At 50.7% G+C, this 20,061-nt stretch overlaps 1 protein-coding gene across 7 annotated transcripts in view; it reads left to right on the top strand.

Moving 5' to 3' along the window:
• Nucleotides 1–20,061, top strand: part of CACNA1S (calcium voltage-gated channel subunit alpha1 S) — a 56,364-nt gene that overhangs the window by 14,931 nt on the left and 21,372 nt on the right. For 6 of the 7 annotated variants that reach the window (XM_069771249.1, XM_069771246.1, XM_069771247.1 and 3 more), the window contains 19 exons: nt 1,879–2,018; nt 2,596–2,729; nt 3,320–3,472; nt 3,760–3,965; nt 4,566–4,669; nt 6,465–6,613; nt 7,620–7,701; nt 8,195–8,355; nt 9,075–9,300; nt 9,863–10,070; nt 10,400–10,520; nt 11,004–11,118; nt 11,244–11,337; nt 12,111–12,180; nt 12,425–12,557; nt 12,823–12,952; nt 18,610–18,669; nt 19,303–19,409; nt 19,841–19,928. In XM_069771249.1, coding sequence (XP_069627350.1) covers nt 1,879–2,018; nt 2,596–2,729; nt 3,320–3,472; nt 3,760–3,965; nt 4,566–4,669; nt 6,465–6,613; nt 7,620–7,701; nt 8,195–8,355; nt 9,075–9,300; nt 9,863–10,070; nt 10,400–10,520; nt 11,004–11,118; nt 11,244–11,337; nt 12,111–12,180; nt 12,425–12,557; nt 12,823–12,952; nt 18,610–18,669; nt 19,303–19,409; nt 19,841–19,928 — 2,481 coding nt within the window. Of the gene's footprint in view, nt 1–1,878; nt 2,019–2,595; nt 2,730–3,058; nt 3,147–3,319; nt 3,473–3,759; nt 3,966–4,565; nt 4,670–6,464; nt 6,614–7,619; nt 7,702–8,194; nt 8,356–9,074; nt 9,301–9,862; nt 10,071–10,399; nt 10,521–11,003; nt 11,119–11,243; nt 11,338–12,110; nt 12,181–12,424; nt 12,558–12,822; nt 12,953–18,609; nt 18,670–19,302; nt 19,410–19,840; nt 19,929–20,061 lie in introns of those variants that run through there. The other variant, XM_069771250.1, reaches the window with a different exon arrangement.

The raw sequence follows: 20,061 nt of genomic DNA, 5'->3' as shown, positions 1-20,061 counted from the left end.
ACAGTCAGGTGGTACTGTAAGAAAACTTGCAATTATTGCCTCTCCCAGGATGGAGGGAACATAGCCAGGTCCCAGGGGACTGCCTGCTGGCTCTCCCTTGGCCCAGGTTTGAACCTCGCTGCTCACTGGCTGCACATCGTGGGCAAGTACCGCTGGAGCTGGCCAAAGCACTGTTCATCTGGTTTGGGCTTCTCAAAGGGACCTTTTGATTCTGGACAAGGGATTTTTAGAGGGAGATCCCTGCCAGTCAGAGACCCTGGAGCGTGAATCTGTCCTGCTGGATGAAGCAGGGCAAGGAATTAGCTTTTGCAGTGCTGGGGCTCCAGGTTGGATCCAGCCTGGGCCTTGGCAGCTGCAGGGCTGCTGTAGCTTGCAGTGGGCTTCCCCCATTTCTCCTCCATTTGCAGCAAGGGAGATAACCCCACCACACCACTGGCTGCTAGATGTGGCTCTGCAGTCCCTCCATACCTGAATGATCCTCACGATAGTCGTATTTACATGTCTGGGATTACAAGGACAGGCTCTTGGGGACAGGCTAGGGGGAATGTCACTGATATGGAAGGAGGTGAGTGGTGTTGAGTTGCCTTAGCTAAAACCTTGAAGACAGGGCCCTGATAACACTGATAATTGCAATGCTTAGGTCTCTGCTCTTAGCATTGCTGCCCTCAGATCCAACAAGGAACTGGCACTTGTATGGGTCACGGTCATACAGGGACACTTGGCATGGCCACTGCTTTTGGATGTGGTAATTGAGGAAGCAGTGCCTCTGTCTGAGCCCTGGCCCTGGTTTCTTAAATGGACAGCATTTTCCATTTGACAAACCAGAGGGACCCTGGGAAGAAGGTGTGCTCGCAGCACTGCAGCCTTCCCCAGTGGAGAATTGCTCCCAGTTTGGTCTGAGAGAGACATTTCTGCCTTTCTGGCTGCAATTCCCTGCAGAGCCCAAGCAGGGATGCTCCTTGCCCTTCATGGGGTGCAGATGGAGGAAAGAGGCCATGGAAAAACAGAAATATAAATAGCCCCATCCATCTGGCTGCTTCAGAGGAATTTTAATCCCAGTCTGGAAAGGGCAGCAAGGGCAGTGATCACAGTGACAGGCAGAACCAGGTGGGCATAGGCAGCTCCTGACCGCGCTCCAGGGAAAGATGAACTATTCTGGGCCCTGTGGCTGCAGGGCTGTGCCGAGCCCCTGCAGCGGGGTGCCAGGTCCTGCCTGGGAGTGGGTGCTATGCCTCTGCCCAGCAGAGCCCACAGGCCAGTTTCTAGGAGCTCACTCTGCCAGGCAAATGTCTGGCATTAAGGCAGGAAGTCTTGACCCCAAGGCCTCACTTCCCTGGAAGCCCAGGGCACAAAGGAAGCCACAATGCAGCTGGCTTGTCCCATGGTGACTGTGTGGTGTCTCCAGGACAGACCCAGCAAGCCCTCAGCTGGAGAAGATGAGAAGTCGTCAGTGCTCTCTGTGGGAGGAAGGCTATGGGAGAATAGAAGGGTGAGGCAGCAGGGAGGAGAACCGGAGATGTGCAGTGGCCTGAGCCAAGCACCTCTGAGTGCTGAGTTTGGAAATGGTGGCTTTGCTGGTGTAGTTTGTAAGAACAGGTACCCATAGCCCAGGGACATGGTCCTGGCAGCGTGCCATTGAAGGGATGCAGGGGATGATGCTGCAGGCCAGAGAGTGGCATGTGGTGGCTCAGCATGCCAGCCCTTCCTGCTCAGGGTAGCCACAGTGCTGCTTGGTGTGTGTGGGAGATCACAGATGGATTGGTAGCAGGGGCTGATCCAGAGACATGCGGGGGGCAGCCGTGCATGGTGGTGATACCAAGGGAGGTGACAGTGTGCTCTAATAGAGCATCCTTTCCTGCTTGCCTTTCCAATCCTCAGGAGAAGATTGAATACGCCTTCCTGATCTTCTTTGCCATTGAGGCGATGCTCAAGATAATTGCCTATGGGTTTCTTTTCCATACGGATGCCTATCTCCGAAATGGCTGGAACGTGCTCGACTTTTCCATCGTGTCTCTAGGGTAATGCAAGGAGGGGAAGCTGCTGGTGCTCAGCTTGTGCCAGGCCTGGTCCACAGCCCATCAGCTACATTGATTTTTCTAGTGACTGCAGTGGGTTTGGGGGCAACTTGTAGACTTAGTTCATGGCCTTCTCCCATGGGACCCTTTTTCATGCCCTGACATCCCCTGGGATCCTCTCTAACCCCTGTTTCTTCCTGTCTGACTCCTTAATGCCTCTTGGGTCTCCTTGCCCTGGAGAATAGGAGTGGCATGGGATCCTCCAGGGTTTGGCACACAGGGTGAAGGTCCATTGGGCACTAGGGGGTGGGAGGGCCCCTGGGTGCTCAGCAGTGCAAGTGGCACCCAGTGGAGGGGTGCCCAGCCACAAGTGCACCCAGGAGCTGGACTTAGCCAAGAGCTGTTCCCTGGGTCAGGCTGACTGCAGCTGGTAGAGTCCTGTCCCTCGCTTTCCTGCCTGCAGAGCTCTGAATCCTTAGCACGGATTTCTTGGTCTCCATCCTCATGCCCTTCTCTTTCTCCCTCTCCTTTCTTCTGCTTCTCCCGCTTCCTGCCCTGCTCTGTACCCCGGCTCTTTCAGGCTTATCACCATGACCCTGGAGCAGGTCAATGCGAAGCAGGGAGGAACTTCAGGGGGAAAAGGCGGCTTTGACGTGAAGGCCCTCCGAGCATTTCGTGTGCTGAGACCCCTGCGCCTGGTGTCCGGAGTGCCAAGTGGGTGCTAGGTGTACTGCCAGCATGAAGGGCTGGCGGGTGGATTGAACCCCTGTGCCTGGCCAGGGTGGGGGGCCATGGGGCAGGTTTCTTGTCGCTGCTGGATCAAGCCCAGCAACAAGGTGGGTGCAGAGTAGCCCAAGGTTCTTGCTCATCCCTACAGCTTGCAGTTGTCGACACTGAGGATCTGCATGTAGGCACACATATAGCTCCCTCCATAGCTCAGTGTCAGCACCTTTTGGTGGCCAGTGTGAAAGGGGCCAGGACCTCACTCTAGTTTCTCAGGGCAGGGTTCTTCTTCCATAACTCATGTGAATACAGTCAGAATGAGAGCAACCGAATAAATGGAGGGGCATGAAGCGGCCTCCAGCACTGCCTGGTGCCTTGCTCTGCTGGGGTCTTCTGCATGCTTGCATGGTGGGTAGAGAAAGGATTTCTTGCTTCAGAGATTTCAGCCCCAACCAACCTATGCCCCTCTTCCCTTGACCCAGGGCATTTCAGAGGCTGCTTGTCAGAGGGGCTGGCAGGAATGCAAGGTGCACCCAAAGCTGTTTAGAAAGTGGTTGACCTCTCCCTTCTCCTTGGTGCAGGCCTTCAGGTCGTCCTGAACTCCATCATCAAGGCCATGGTGCCTCTGCTCCACATTGCCCTGCTGGTCCTCTTCATGATCATCATCTACGCCATTGTTGGGCAAGAGCTCTTCAAGGGCAAGATGCACAAGACCTGCTACTACCTTGGGACAGGTGGGGTTGTGTCAGGGGGGTGATTTGGCAGAGATGTCTCTGTGTGGCTGCTGTGGGGACCACAGAGGTTCTGTGGGTAGCAGAAAGACTGGTTGTGCCAGCATCAGGCCTGGGAGTGTGGCTGGACTGAAGGATGTTTGGTACAGCACACAGCTTGGTGATGGTATGTGGTGTGAGGAGGTGATGAAAGGGGCACTTTTTGGAAAGCTTCTGCAGGAGGCTGGGAGGTGCTGAGACCTGCTGTACTTGGCCTAACCTGCTGCTCACACCATGGCTTTCCCCCTCAGATGTGATTGCCACGGTGGCATCAGAGAAGCCAGCCCCATGTACCAGCTCTGGCCACGGGCGACACTGCACCATCAATGGCACTGAGTGCCGAAGCGGCTGGCCAGGGCCCAACAATGGCATCACTCACTTCGATAACTTTGGCTTTGCCATGCTGACTGTCTATCAGTGCATCACCATGGAGGGCTGGACTGAAGTCCTCTACTGGGTACGCATCAGCAGCTTGGGCTTGGTGCCCAGCTCGGCAGAGGTGACTGCTGGTCCTGCCTCAGAGCAGGGAATTCCCTCCAGGACACAGGACTCCATAGCAGGGCTAGGTCTCTCCACCAGTGAAAGACATCCTGCCCCCACCAAGCTTCATACTGTGATACACATCCCGTAATGCACCAGGCATGTCTTCTGCATCTCTGCAGGCACTGCCGAAGCTGTCCTTGCTCTCCAGACAGACAGTACGGTGCTCCAGCTACCACCTTTGTGAAGGGGTACAGGCCAGGCACAGCAATGGCTGGCTGGTGGATGCTTCTCCAGCAAAACCCCATGTTTTGCAGTCTTTGAGAGACTTTCTTGCTGAGCCTTAGGCATGGGACTGATGTTTAAATCTGTTCCCAAAATGCTTGGGTCTGGCTTTACCTCCTCTAAAACCAGAGGCAGTCATAAGGAGCCAGGGCTCAGAGTCAGGTTTATCTGCTAGCATCCCAAGCACTCACCTTAGAGGAGGCAAAGCTCCCAGAGGCTGTTGAGGGGGCCCTAAGAGGCGACAGACAGCAGACTGTGTTCAGAATGCTTCTTCTGCCTCTCTCCTTGCCAGGTGAATGATGCCATTGGGAATGAATGGCCCTGGATCTACTTCGTCAGCCTTATCTTGCTTGGCTCCTTCTTTGTTCTCAACCTGGTGCTGGGGGTGTTGAGTGGGTAAGTGCCACCCTGTCCTTTCTCTTTGCCAGCAGATCAGTGAGCGTGATCAGAGTGTTGACATTGGCTGGTTTTAGCTATACAAGAAGAAAGCCTCGAAAGGTTTCTGTTCCTTTTTACTCTCCCATTCCTCTCTTTTTTTTTGCATGCTTAGAAACTCTAAGCCTTGAGTTACTTTGTGTGTTAGTGTTCATGACTGTCTGAGGTTTAGCTCAAAACCTAACACAGAAATCTTTTCCCTGTAGCACAAGCAGCTGTCAGCAAACACAGCCATGGAGCACATTATTAGGTGTTTGTAGTGTTGTAGTGTGTCTGCCAGCACTCACAGCAAAAGAAGCTGAGCAGGGAGCTCAAAGCAGCAGTCCTTACCCCACAGCTGTGGGTTGAGACACTCATTCTCACTGGTACCAACAGCGCTGCCGTCCTGTTGTGAGCACACATGATTTCCTTATGGCCAACCTAAGGAAAACACCTCTGATATGAATGCAAGGGATGCAAGAGAAATACTGTTAGTCTAATTAACGCTTCAGCAGTCTCATCCAAATACAACAACGAGCTATCGTCAGTCTGGTTACAATGATCATAACACTTCTATGCCAAATGACTCAAGTAGTGGTAATTCCCATAGCAGTACAGTTAAAGCTGCTATGCACAAAATATCTCTGGTGCAATGCTCAACCTACTATGCATTGTTGTGGTGAGGTGCCAGCATCCCAGTTTTGTTGCTGGAAACTGTGTTTTGTCCTGGGGAGTGAGGGGGGCTTCTCTCCTCAGTTCTGTGTAGGCTCAGGGTCTTTTTTATATGTTTCAATCCTGTGTGTGTAAGTGGATCACACTCATCGTCTCTATTAGTTCACAAGGGTTAGTTATACCCTGATTACGTGGATTTCTTAGTCCTTTTCTATGGCAAGAACCATACAACTGCACAAGGTTAAAACAAATTGGGTATTAATATAGCTAAAACAAGCTCAAAACCACAAGACAGACCACAGGCACCTGACCTTTGCATGAAGTTGGCTGTAACAGCAGGACAAGCTGGACAGTAGTCATCTGATCCTAGATTAAGTTGCAGACACAGCAAAAGTTTCTGAAGTATTTTTGCAAATATAGCTAAAATATGCTTCAGATCAGGAAAATCCAGGCAAGGCCTGACAAGTCCTGAGGCGTAGTATGTCTAATTATTGTTATATTGTCTGAGACCTGTTACTAACACATAGCAACACCAGATTGGCTGGGCAGCAGATCTACAGTCCTGCCAGATACCAGGAGAGAAAAGAAATTAATTAACAAAGAATGAGAAGAGTGAGACCCCCTGCATTGGCATACCTGTCTTTCCCATGTTACCATGAAAAGAGTGTCCTGTTTACTTGCCATAGGATGAGCTCACCTTCCCCACATGGAGAGCTTGGGGCAGCTTTCTGCCCCTCAGATGGGTGAAACCCCACTTGCTCTAATCCTTAGCAGGGCTGGAGAACTCCCATAGCCTCCAATGTCTAGTTTTAGTTGGCATGTCCAACCACAGCATCCTGCAACAAGGAGCTCCCAAAGAGCAGCCAGTGGTGGGGAAGAAACCTTGCCTGCCATCAGGCATCAGGTGATGATCCCCCATGATCTTGCATCATGGAACAGGGCTAAGAAAGAGGAAAGTCACTAGAGCAATGTAGTGGTAACACTAAGTGGTAGGGTATTTCAGGCTTTTACCTTTCTGCAAGGATTGGCCTGGCACAGGGCTGTGGTACCTGACCTCCACACCGTCCCCCTCCTGAGTCTCACTCTGCTGCTTGCCTTGTCCCAGTGAGTTCACCAAAGAGCGTGAGAAGGCCAAGTCACGGGGCACGTTTCAGAAGCTGCGGGAGAAGCAGCAACTGGAAGAGGATCTGAAGGGCTACATGGATTGGATCACCCATGCTGAGGTCATGGACAGTGACCGGGCCAGGGGAGAAGGTAGCAGCTCTGCTTGGTCAAAGACCCTTAGCATGAGGGTTGGGTTCCTAACACTGACCATCCTAGAGAGGCAGGGTAGTGACCTTTGGAGAAGTCACAAAGACTCGTTTTGCTTGAAAACCTATGAAACAAAATGCTTTGACTTCTGCAGAACAGTTACCTTCCTCTTTCTTTGTTTTTTTTCCTTTCCTGAATAATTTTATTGAAACTGACCCAAACTAGCAATAACTTGGCCCTCATGCTAAATCTCCACCTCAACCACTGTATTTCATATTTGCAGAGTACTAGCAAGCCCTAGGTCTCCTTTGGCAAAGTGCACCTGAAATGACCATGAGAAGCCATGAGGAGCATGTGCACTTTTGTTTTCAGGGTCAGAGTGCAGGGTTACTAGCTTGCACACTAACAGATGCATGAATTTCTTGCCATTGCTTGACAATTTTAAGGGATTAGAAGTGGCTGAGGGAGGGGGGTGAACATACAGACATCTAGCCAATGGCTCAGAAAGGGCTGGGGAGCTCTGCCACTGAGCTACTGCATCTGCTATGCCACCCTGCCTAGTGAAATAACTTTTGATGCCTCAAGCTGAGCGATACATGTGTGCAAAAAGCCTTCGGAAATACTTGGAAAGACAAAACACCTCTTCCACACCTGTGGTCAGTGCTTTTACAAACTTCCTGTTGTTCAGCATTTGCTCAGATCACAACTGACCCCAGTTTTCTCCATGCTGGGAGCGTCTTGCACTGAGGGAACCCTACGTACACACTGCTGTCTCTTCAGGCTGCCTGTCTGGGTTGCTGCTGCTCTTGCTGCAGGGCAGGTGTTCCTGGTTTGCACCTGACACTCAAAACCTTCTACCCAAACTCTTGCTGCTGTCTCCTTGGGACAGTATTTCTTGGTTTCACTTCTGATGGGGAAGCTCTTCCTGATGTGCTCCAGGGAGAGATTCCCTCCCACATGTTCTTCCCAAGGGGTCCAGTGAAAGCTTGGGATGTCGTTCCCTTCTTAGGTATGATGCCATCGGATGAAGGAGGGTCAGAGTCAGAGAGCTTGTATGAAATTGAGGGCATGAACAAGTGGATTCTCTACTTGTAAGTATGCACTGGTTGAACCATCTGCTGCTCTGCATGTGGGCTTGCACAGTCTCTTGCTTGCTGTCCTGGCTGGGCCAGGCTTTCTTGTCAGCCACTGGTTTCTGGGGGAGAGTCAGGGGCTGTGTGCTCAGGAGGAGATGCAAACATTGTGGAATTTTGCTCTGGTACTGGCAAAAAGCCACTTCAAGGTGAACAACCCCTTCACTTTGGGACCAGGCTCTGAGCATCCTCTCACGGCCCGTGCAGGCTGTCTTGTGGTTTAGGAGCTGGGCCTGTAGCAGCCAACCAGAGGTGACTGTAGGCCAGAAAGGAGCCAGGAGGTGTTTGTGTGAATGAACTGCAATGCCTGAGTGAATGCACCCAAGTGCCAGGGGCAGGGTTATGTTCCTCAGACTTTTCCAGAGAAGGCCCCTGGAGAAGAGAGCAGGGGTGGCTTTGCTCTGCAGTCTGTAGGCACAGCCCTGGGCTGACCCTTTGGCCGTCTCTCCAGCCGTCGATGGAGGCGTTGGAACCGAATGTTTCGTAGGAAGTGCAGGGATGTGGTGAAGTCCAAGTTCTTCTACTGGCTTGTCATCCTGCTGGTGGCACTGAACACCCTCTCCATTGCCTCTGAGCACCACTTTCAGCCAGAATGGCTGACACAGGTGCAAGGTGAGCAAAGAGCCTGAGGGAGAGGGAGGGCCTGGGACACCCCGCTGCCCCGGAGACATGCATGAACTATTATTGTGCATGCACAGCCACACTGGCATGGCACAGGGGCTGTTAGACACATGTAGACTTGCCCATGCACACAAACACAGCCTGCACATGAGTGTGTGTACACCATCCCCCCTGCACTGTCACACAGCTGCACATTGAATGTGTGGTCCATACAGTTATACATGCACAGCATATATATTCTTATGGACATGGGTTTGCATGGTGAACACACATAGAGTGTATACATTTACACCTGTACATGCATAGTACACACAAACACACATTGCATGTACTCATGCAGTATAGCCACACACATTTATGCATGGAGTCACGCTACCTGCACCCACACACATGCAAACACACACAGACACATGAAGTACAGCTCTGCGCACATGTACACAGCTCAGCCACATGTACACACACGCACAGCCCAGTACACATGCACGCACTGCATGCACAGTACAGCCACACTCTTACACATACAAGCACACAGTTACACATCACCCTTCTCCTCATCTTCCTGTGTACTCCTCGAAAAAGAGCATTTGCTGCAGCTGCAGCTCTCAGCGGGCAGAGAAGGGAGGTGAGCAGCACTGCCCTCCTTCCCTTACTGCTGTGCCATGGTGAGATTAAGAGGTCCATGCTCTGATGGGCTGGATCTTGCACCCCAGACAATGCCAACCGGGTGCTGCTAGCCCTCTTTGTGGCTGAGATGCTGCTGAAGATGTACGCGCTGGGTCTGCGCCAGTACTTCATGTCACTCTTCAACCGCTTTGACTGCTTCGTGGTGTGTGCGGGGATCTTGGAGACCATCCTGGTGGAACTGGGCACCTTGTCACCCCTGGGCATCTCTGTGCTGCGTTGCATCCGGCTTCTCCGCATCTTCAAGATCACCAGGTTGGGGAGGGAGCTCTGTGGGCGCTGGTGGCTCACAGTCCCCAGGCATCACTGGCCTTGTCCCTGGGGAGGGCTGCAGCATGAGCAGAGCTGGTAGTTCCTGGATAGAGGAACAAGGCCAAGCTGGGGATTTCTGTCTCTAGGACATGGTCTAGAGGCGAGGAGGACAGAGGAGGGCTTGCTGGAAGTCTCCTGGGGTCTCTCTCTCACTCTGGGTTCTGGGGTGTTGTAAATGGGGATGATGTGGACTAGGACTCCTGGCTTCTCTTCCTGGCACCAACCCACTGTGTGTTCATCCCCCTTCCCCATCCCACCTGCTGGTGCCCTGTGCAGGCAGCAGGGTGTTTTGCCTGTCACACCAGGCCTGGAGCTTCATTTCCACTTCCTGGGGCCTGGCTAGAGCAGTCCCAGCGCCCAGCCTGTTGAGTGGTGCTGGTTCAGAGCTCCCCCTTCCTGCACATCCCCCTGGGCCAGGCAGGCTGTTCCCTGCGCCTACCTGGTCCTGCCCACAGCCTTCCCCACTCCTTCACCTCCCACACACTCCTGTCTCTCCTCTCCCCAGGTACTGGACATCCCTGAGCAACCTAGTGGCCTCCCTGCTCAACTCAGTCCGCTCCATTGCCTCACTGCTCCTCCTCCTCTTCCTCTTCATCATTGTCTTTGCACTGCTGGGCATGCAGCTTTTTGGGGGCAAGTTTGACTTTGAGGACATGGAAGTGCGGCGCAGCACATTCGACAACTTTCCCCAGGCCCTCATCAGTGTCTTCCAGGTATGGTGCTGTGGGAGGTGCAGCAGGGGGCTGGAGGACAGGGTGCTGGGAGTCTCACCTGGGCTGTGGGTCTCCTGGCAAGAGCTGGGGCTCAGAGAGATGTGGGTTTGTGGGAGGCAATGTGGCTTTGGGGCAGGAGCAGGGAAATGTGATTGGGGTCACGAGCAGTAGTGCAGGTTTAGGGCTGAGCAGGGAGGTGGGGTTTGGCTCTGGGGCTGTAGGGCCTATAAAGGTTTGGGGCTGGAGCCAGGAGGGCAGGATCAAGCTGTGGGGTTCTGCTGTGCTCTGCTCTGAAGGCTGCTGAGTCCCTGTTTCTGCTCTGCTCCCAGATCCTGACTGGAGAGGACTGGAATTCAATCATGTATGATGGGATCATGGCCTATGGGGGCCCATCCTTTCCTGGCATGCTGGTCTGCATCTACTTCATCATCCTCTTTGTTTGTGGGAACTGTATCCTCTGCCTGCAAAGCCAGGCCCAGGCTCCCTGTACTGAGCCCCATAGCATCAGCTACACAGGACTGTGAAGCGGGGGGGGGGGCTTCCTTAAACTTTCAGTGCTTGCCTTAAGCTTTTCAGTTCTGAACAGCAAGGGAACAAACCACAGGCTTCAGGGCTTGCATTGGTGGTGGCTGGGGTCTGGAGTCGAGGAAAGCACACCACGGGGCAAGTTTGGATGACCAGCAGGCATAGATTCAGTCATCAGTCAATGCAGTAACAAGGCTGAGCTGGACGGACTGAGCTAAGGCAGAGAGGGCAGCCAGCCCAAAGCTCAGTACCTACAAGCATGGGTGCAGGGTTAGGGATCACCAGCCAGGGTTATCTCAAGGGCTTAGCTCCAGGAAGGTTTCTCAGGGCACCCTGGAGACCATTGACAGCTCTGGCCATATCCTCCAAACAGGAACCAAGTTCACGTCCTTAGCGCTGTCCCTCCAGATATCCTCCTCAATGTCTTCCTGGCCATCGCAGTTGATAATCTGGCTGAGGCTGAGAGCCTGACCTTAGCCCAGAAGGCCAAAGCAGAGGAACGTAAGCGGCGGAAGATGTCCAGGTGAGTGCTGCAGTCCCTGGCAGTGGGAGCTCCCAGACCAGGTGCTTTGGTGTGAGGGGACAGAACAAAATCACCCATACCTGTGCCCAGAGTTCAGTTCCTGCTCTCCCTTCCTCTCCACTCAGAGGTTACCCAGAGAAGTCTGAAGATGAGAAGCAGATGCTGGCAAAGAAGCTTGAGCAGAAAGCAAAGGGAGAAGGGATTCCTACAACAGCCAAGGTCAGTGCTGGTGGAGCTGAGCCTTGGGGAGCTCCTGGTGAGGGACCAGGCTCCTCCTCCCACCAGCCAGGACTGACAAAGGCTTGGAGCCAACCTGGGTCTGGACTCTTCTGGGCCAGAATCACTCCTCACCTTAGCATCCTCTGGTGATGGGGACTCTCTGGGCACAGACAGGACATGTTGCCTGGTGAAACAGGTCCATTGCTGGGGATCCTTTTCCTCTGATTCATTTCCTTGGCCACAGCCAGTTGTCAGTGGTTGAGATGGGCTGATGCACACCAGTGTGGAGGGGAGCAGAGCAAGTGAACAGCATCCCAGACCTCCTTGATGTCCACACCACACCTGTATGGAAACCCCTCTATTCAGCTGTGCCGACTGTGTGCAGAACTGCCTCTTACAAACATCTGTCCAGCAGCTGCTTCCCTATCCACTTTCCAGAGATGTCCCATGGGGAATCAGCCAGGAGTTACCCCATGTCTTATTCCACCCATGGTATAGGTGCATGGCCCCAGACTCTTGCACAGCACACATTCCCCTGTCCCATACTCTTGGTATTGCTCTTTGCTCAGATTGTAGCATCCCTGAGGTATTTCCCCTCACCCTACTCCATCCTGGGCCAGGACTCCATGTACTTGGTGCTGTATGGGCCAAATGCAGAGACACTGCTTGCCCTACATGACTTCCAAGAGGATAGGGTCTGGCCCACATGCAGCATTTGGCAGCAATACTGGCACACTCAGCTGCATGTCCTCTCTGTCTCTCCCTTGTTTCAGTTAAAAGTGGACGAATTTGAATCCAATGTCAATGAGATCAAAGACCCCTACCCTTCTGCAGACTTCCCAGGTAAGATGTGTCCCTGGCAGCACGGCAGGAAAGCTGGGGAGGAACTGCAGAGGGATGGTGCCAGAATCCTGGCTGTGTGAGGAGCAAAGGATGTGGTGACCCTCTGCCAGCCTTGGGGTACTGAGGTCCTCCTGGCACAGATGCCAAATCAGGATCACAGGATCAGAGGATTGTCTGTAAGGTCACATTCCCTCTCCCTCTCTGGGTGATTCTTTCCTTTTCCCTCCTCATGGCCACTGTGCAGGTGATGATGAGGAAGATGAGCCTGAAATCCCCCTGAGTCCTCGGCCACGTCCCCTCGCAGAGCTACAGCTGAAAGAGAAGGCTGTGCCCATGCCTGAAGCCAGCTCCTTCTTCATCTTCAGCCCAACCAACAAGTAGGCATTGACCCTTCTCGCTGCCTTGTGGAGACAGGCCTGGCCAACCCTTCCCAATAGGGTCCTACTTGTGCATAACAGCCAGCTCTGAAGGGAGCCAGCTCACTGGTAAAAGTCTCTGTGGAAGGGGTGCACAGACATCCCTTCATGCCTAGGGCCTTCCTGTCCTCAAGGTTTAGTCATAACCCTCTTCCAGGCTACCATGCCCCTATCTGATGTCCCTCTGGCCACTCTCAGCATCTCCTGTCATTTCTGTCCATGGCAGGTTTCGGATGCTGTGCCACAGAATTGTCAATGCCACCTGGTTCACCAACTTCATCCTGCTCTTCATTCTGCTCAGCAGCATCTCACTGGCAGCTGAGGATCCTATCCGGGCCGAGTCCTTCCGCAACCAGGTACCTGTGTAGCTGTGGAGGGTTGGGATGAGTCGGGGAGACCTCATGGAGATCCCCCCAGCTCCCCAGTAAGCAGAGACCTGCTTGCCAGATGTCATGCCTAGGCAGGTAGCTGTGATTTCATCCCTGCCTCTGGGAGGGAAATACACTCTGGAAGGAGAGGCTGGCTGTGTTTTCCATTCAGGGCACAGCTGGGACAAGTTTTTACTGCTCCATGTCTCAGTTTACTTCTGGGTGAAGAGATCCACCTGACAGGGTGTGTGAGATTACCTTGGTTCAAGGCTGTGGTGGCTTATTGGACATAGGGACATCCTGTGAGGTGGTGTCACAGATGGAGTGATGCACTTGTAAGAGAGAAGTAGCAATATGTTTACTGATACAAAACAGTGATTTAATGAAGTTTGTTAGTAAATGTGACAGTGGTTTGTTTAACAAGATTCGATGGCAAGGTACGCTTGATTATTTACTGGATGGAGGACAGGGTCAGACAAAACTGTCAGGGAGACCCTCCTGTTGAGTCACAAGGTTCAGAAAGGACCCCCTTGCATTCTGAACTCCTTCTCAGAGAGGAGTTTAGGTGTGGCTGGATCCAGACTTAGTCCCAGACTTGGTCAACGGTTTATGTCTAAAGGATTATATATGCACACTCAATCGTTTATATCACTTAACTTAGCTAAGTTTTCAAAGTTTCGGCATGCTTATTCCCAATTCACTTACCGAGTATCTGACACAATAAGGATTCTCTCAACCTTGAGGAGTGACCTTGAGAGGTGTCTCTACTCAAGGGGAGATCCTGACATGCAGCCCAGCCTGCTGTCGTGCAGGAGAGCTCAACAGGCCCTGGGCTGTCCACTAGTTATGGAGTAAGATAATTGACTTGTAGTCATATTTACATACCAACTACAGATGTTAGTTTCTTCCAAATTTGGCTTGAGTCGGACATTGACCAGTACCGTGGTTAGGTAGGCACATTACTCAAATTAGCCCTTGGCTATTGTGTTGTTATCTTGTCTCCCCCGAATCCACATGACCAGACACATCCATTAGGACGGCCACTGGTGGTTATCACTTGAGCAGGGTTACGGGCAATACAGGTCAGGTTGGGGTGGGGGGAGCACACTGTCACACTCCACCCAGTAACTATAGTCAATTCATCTTACCCTCACAGAGTGGTGGTACGGTCACCTCTTGCCTCTGTGCCATAAATAGTATATTGATAGTTGGTGCGCTTACAGACTCACGCTAAGTAGATAGTGAAGCGCTGCTATTTGTTATGCATTAATTTGTATGTTTTGGGTGGTCGAAGTTGGATTATTTGTTTTGTCATGTACCAAACCTTCATATACAATACAATTATAAGCAATATTAGAGTTCATAAAATCGCAACTGGGTGAAGCATGAAATTAAAAACTCCCATTGCTATCAATGACCATCCAAGAAGAGTTTCCCACCAATGGTGTTCTCCATCCTTCTTCACTCTTTCCAAGACACAGTGTATCATGTATCTCTTCTGTATCATGATGAACAATGGTTAGGGGGTTTTGTCCATTGTTTTGGACGTGTTCTAGCAGCTGACACAGGTCGTCGTGTTGTAGTAGTTTCTTCACCAATGTAAGATCCATTCGGATGGGGGTAGGCAATAAATCTTGACTCAATGTATAATCAGACTGTAACAATTGATAAGACATAACAGGAGCTGAAAAGTTGCATCCCATAATTTTAGTAAAGTTACAAACACAAATATTTGAGTGATTACTTATATCTACAGTATTGTTATCTGTGAATATAAAATCACAAAGGGTTCTCATACAAACACATCCTTTTCCAATATATACAAATACAATTTCAGGGGTTTCATTGGGATGTATTTCAAAATGACAAACATTTTGTTCAGTGTCAAGACAAATGTCCTGGGCTTTGATGGTGTTACTCTCACAAATAAATCCTTGTTGTTCCCATACGATGCATGCATTAACATCAATAGTTTGCCATTTGTTTCTGTTTTGTTGGGCCCATACTCCATGTTCTAAAAGATAAAGTATAGCTCCATTGTGATTTAATCCTAGTGCAGTGATTGGGTATATGGTGTATACCAAAGCATTGTGTATTGGTAAGACAAAAGCTATGACCTTATTATTGATGGGGTCATAAGTAAAATTGACTAAATACCACCAGGACTGGAATTCTTTTTCAAATTTAGTTGCATTATCCCAAATTACCTTTTGAATTTCAGTGGGTAAGGTGCCCTCTTCACCTTCTCTTCTAATTGCTGCTACCATAGATTGCATCCACAGTTGAGCTTGGATACAACTAAGAGCTAGAGAAACATTATCTTGGGCTACACCAAGTGCATCCGCAATCAGTTGGTGGTCCCTTTCATTAATTCTTTGCCATTGAGGCAGTATATCAGATATAAGAACCATTGTGTAGTTCGCAGTGCTAATAGAGAAGACCAATGGGTGTTCTAATTTATTTAAATCACTTGTCTTTGTGCTCAGTTTATAGTAACATGAACACAGCATTTCCATTTACCATCCTGCAGGGTGCTGTAAGAGAAAATGGAGACTTGTTTAGGTGGCGAGAGTCCAAACAGGTTACACCGTTAAAAAGAAGGAAAAATCCATCGTGCACTAATTCCATGTTTTGTACCACTGCTCTTGGTAGCTTCCTAGGCAAGTGGGCCGTGAGGTTTAGTTAAAGTCAAGTCCTGCTAGGTAGGCATACCATTTTCTGTTAGTGGGTTTTTGTGCAACGCCTTCTAGGGGAGCAGTCCCCTTTAGGGTTGCTTCTGGTAAATTAAATGGTCCTCTAGTTTACACAGGTATTCTCTCAGCTTGTTTAACTGCTCAGACTGAAGATAGAAGTCCCTTTTCCCATTCAGACTATCATTGTTTGGTTTCTTTAAATGTGGTTGAGCTAAACAATAAAGGTTGTTTTGGCCCATCAAGGCCAGTTTGGAACAGGTTACAGTAAGTAGCGCGTTCTGGGGAAACCCCATTCGGCTGTAATAGGGTCACAGGGGTGTACTGGTCCCAGTGACTGATATGTTTTTAATTCTTCAGTTAGAGTTTTGACCGCCTCTTTATGTTCTAATTCCCACTCCCAGGGTTTGCCTTTCTGTAAGACTGAGTACAATGGACAGGAAATGATAGAAAAGCCAGGTACACACTTCCTCCAGTATCCTGAAGTTCCCATTAATTGTTGTAATTCCTTCCTTGATTGGGGCATTTGCAGCTCTTCGAGTTTTCTTAAGGTATCTGGAAGAAGCACTGCACTGCCTGCTATCTACCAAGTACCTAAAAATTTTACTCTTTACTTGGTCCATGACATTTTTCGGGTGCAATCTCAATTTCTGCTTTATTTAGTGTTTGCCATACTGCTGCTGCTGCTTCCCCCACCTTCTCAGGGAAAGTTCTTCCAATCAGAATACCATCTATATATTGGTACAGTTTCTCATCTTGGGGGAGTGAGACTGGAAAAGTTCAGCAAGTGCAGCATGAGCAATTGTGGATGAATGTTTATACCCTTGTGGGAGTCTGTTAAAGATATATTGTATTCCCTCCCAAGTGAAAGTAAACTTCTCTTTATCCTCCTCCTTTAAGGGAACCATAAAGACCATATCTTTTACATCTAGAGCTGCCATCCATGGGTGTGCAGCTCTTGCAAAGTAGCTGTTCAGTTTGCAATGTTTGGTACAGTAGCTGTTAGGGGGGCTGTATTAACATTCAGGTGCCGATAATCAATTGTTAAACACCACCCCCCATCTGGTTTCCAAACTGGCCAGACAGGTGAGATCTATGGGGAGTGAGTTCTGGAGATAATTTGTTGTTTCTCCAAATCAGCTATGACTTCACAAGTTCCATTTCCTGCCACAGCAGAAATCGGATATTGTGGTACTTTAGTGATTTTTTAATCAGGGAGTGCAGAGGCTGCATGGAGTACCCGTACTGTGGCAACCCAATTTCTGCCTGGGCTGGGATGGATATTTGAGCTGAAAGACCACACACTGCCATTTGGCAGGTGCCAGGTTTGTCCCTTTAAAACATCGAAACCTAAAATATTTTCACGATGATCTCTAATTGCAAAGCAAGTAGTCACTATGCCCTTTTCGCCTGGGAGCCATAAATTGACCTTGGCAGTTTGACACACAACACTGGCTCAGTTCACGCTGGTAATCTTAACTCTTTGCTGTCCGCATCACATGCCCAGCTTCTCGGCATTTTGTTGTGTTAGTATTGAAATTTGTGGTCCCATATCTATTAAAAGCTTCACCAATTGTCCCTGAGGACCAACTAGAATTAAAACATATGGGCCATCATCACTTATCTACTCATAAGCCTCCACTTTCCGGACAGGCGGTCCTAATTGCCTCCTGGACGTTACTCAAGTTTTGACTTCATGTTCTGCAGTTTCTCCCTAGGGACTGTTTCACTGTTATCTTGTTTCTGGAATGCTTCAATCAGTCTTAAGATAATGCCAGTAGGCTGACCTTGAATCATGGCTCTGGAAATGCCTAGGGCTAACACATTCCTCCATAATTCATGCCTCTGTTCTTGAGATTCTGTTTTGGGGTATTTAAATTTGTTTACCTTTGATCTGGTTTCTGTTCCCTGTTTCACGGGTCTTACTTTGTGATGTCCTCCCTGGGGCTTCAGGTTTTGTTTTTCAGCTGGTGTATCATCCCAGCCCATTTCTCAGCTGTAGTTAATAATGCCTTGCATTAACCCTGCCCATCTAACGAGTTGTTTAGGAGCATTATTGCCCTGGCTTTTATTATATTCAGTATCTCTTTTAATCTCAACCCGTTTTGCAACTAGATAGGGTTTAAGACCTTGAGAGGTGTCTCTACTCAAGGGGAGATCCTGACATGCAGCCCAGCCTGCTGTCATGCAGGAGAGCTCAACAGGCCCTGGGCTGTCCACTAGTTATGGAGTAAGATAATTGACTTGTAGTCATATTTACATACCAACTACAGATGTTAGTTTCTTCCAAATTTGGCTTGAGTCGGACATTGACCAGTACCGTGGTTAGGTAGGCACATTACTCAAATTAGCCCTTGGCTATTGTGTTGTTATCTTGTCTCCCCTGAATCCACATGACCAGACACATCCATTAGGACGGCCACTGGTGGTTATCACTTGAGCAGGGTTACGGGCAATACAGGTCGGGTTGGGGGGGGCAGCAGCAGGGAGCACACTGTTACAGGTAGCAAACTGGACCACTGGTGTGTGTGCAGCACCCTGAAATGCTGCTGACATGGAGCCGTGGTAGCCACAGGTCTAACCACACGAGGCATAAATGGGTCTGTACCAGTGCAGTGTCTGGCAGGGACCAGGGGGTCACACGTGAGAGCTTCCCAAGGCACTCAGTGCTTTTGGGGATCAGATGCTTTCAGGTGAATCAGGTCAAGCCCCACTCACTTGGAAACTGAGAGCTTGGTCCCAGGCTGCAGGTTGGATCACGCACTGGGGAAAATCAGCAAAGCTGAGGGAAGTTCAGGAGTCTTCTTGGCACTGGGTTTGCAGGCTCTGTTGAGCTAGGTGGGCTCCCCAGTCCACAGAGTGGATGGCAAAACCACAAGGCCAGATTGTTTGAACACACTGAAGCATTTCCCATGTCACCCAAATCTCATCCAGTTCTTGTGCTTCTGTCCCCAGATTCTTGGATACTTTGACATTGGTTTCACCTCTGTCTTCACAGTCGAAATCGTGTTGAAGGTGAGTCCCTCTCCCCCATGGTTCTGGCCACGCGCATGACCCAGTGCATGGGTCCAGACTGTTCTGGCCATGGGCACTCATGCTCGTTGGGTTTGGGTGCAAGCTTGAGGTCCCACTGAGGAGAAGCTGCTGGCCGATCCTCATGTCCCCAGAGTTCATGCAGTCTAGGTGGTGTGTGATCTGCCCCAGAGGCCATATGTCCCCTCTAGTGAGGTCAGGCAGCCGAGTCAGCTGTGCTGTGGCACAGGGACAGATGGGCCATGGCACCAGCATTTTCATTCTGACATGCCCTTATGAAAAACTTTGAGAAAGAGAAAGCAATGGAAATCCGTGGAGTAAAACAGTAATTCAAGCAGCTGCTGCACGTTGCTCCCACTCCAAATCTCTTTACTCTTCTCCTCTTTAATTTGCTGAATGACTGGGAAGTGTTTTGTCTCCAGCCAGTACAGTACAGAGGATTTCCAGCTGAAGTCCTCTTCCTGCCTGGCTGCAGAACTAGAGGTTGGAGCAGGATAGGGTCCCCAGGCCATGGAGCTGTGAGAAGTCGCTCGTGCCTTGTCCACCCCAGGCCTGTGGAGGGATCATGCCCCCAAGCCCTGCCTGGCCTCTTTCCTAACTCCTTCTGCTCTCCAGATGACAGCCTATGGTGCTTTCCTGCACAAAGGCTCCTTCTGCAGGAACTCCTTCAATATCCTCGACTTGCTGGTGGTTGCTGTCTCCCTCATCTCCATGGGAATCGAGTAAGCACCTCCACGCTTTGCGGGGTGGACACTGGTCTGTTTAGCCTGGCAGGACAGCTGGGGTGCTGCAGCTCTCTGTGCTGGATGGAGAAGGAGCAGCCAGCCCAAGGGCTGGGCATTAGCCCATGTGTTAGTGTCCATAAAGTCATGCTTAGGGGGACAGGGCATGGACAACTGGGAGGCAGGGAAGCAAACTCCTTGAGTGTCAAAGGTGAAGATCTGTGTAGGAATTAAATTTGGAGCTGCTTTTCCAGCTGCTGATGTCTCTTGGCCTTATGTGGGGTGGTGGCTTGGTGACATCTGCATGTCTCTGCCAGCCCTTGCCCCTCACTCCTGGTCCCAGCCTGGCCTCCATGGCTGCTTGTGGGGGGCAGTGCCAAGCTGACCTGGGCAGGGGAATCGTCCCAGCTCAGCTCTGCCTTCCTCCTCAGGTCCAGTGCCATCTCAGTGGTGAAGATCCTCCGGGTGCTGAGGGTGCTGAGGCCTCTGCGAGCCATTAACAGGGCAAAGGGGCTGAAGGTAAGAGGGAGGCTGGGGCTGGGGGACCTTGGCCCATGAGAGTCCTCACAGGAGGTTATGTGGCAGGCATCATGCCGTGTGGGGTTTGCAGGGCCAGGAACCCAATTCCCTCTCCCCATCAGTGGAAGGGGTC

Source organism: Haliaeetus albicilla, chromosome 26 (genome assembly GCF_947461875.1).
Source record: "Haliaeetus albicilla chromosome 26, bHalAlb1.1, whole genome shotgun sequence".
In the NCBI taxonomy this organism is placed as follows: Eukaryota; Metazoa; Chordata; class Aves; order Accipitriformes; family Accipitridae; genus Haliaeetus; species Haliaeetus albicilla.
The sequence above is the reverse complement of the archived record's forward strand: the minus strand, read 5'-3'. Positions and strand labels throughout refer to the sequence as shown.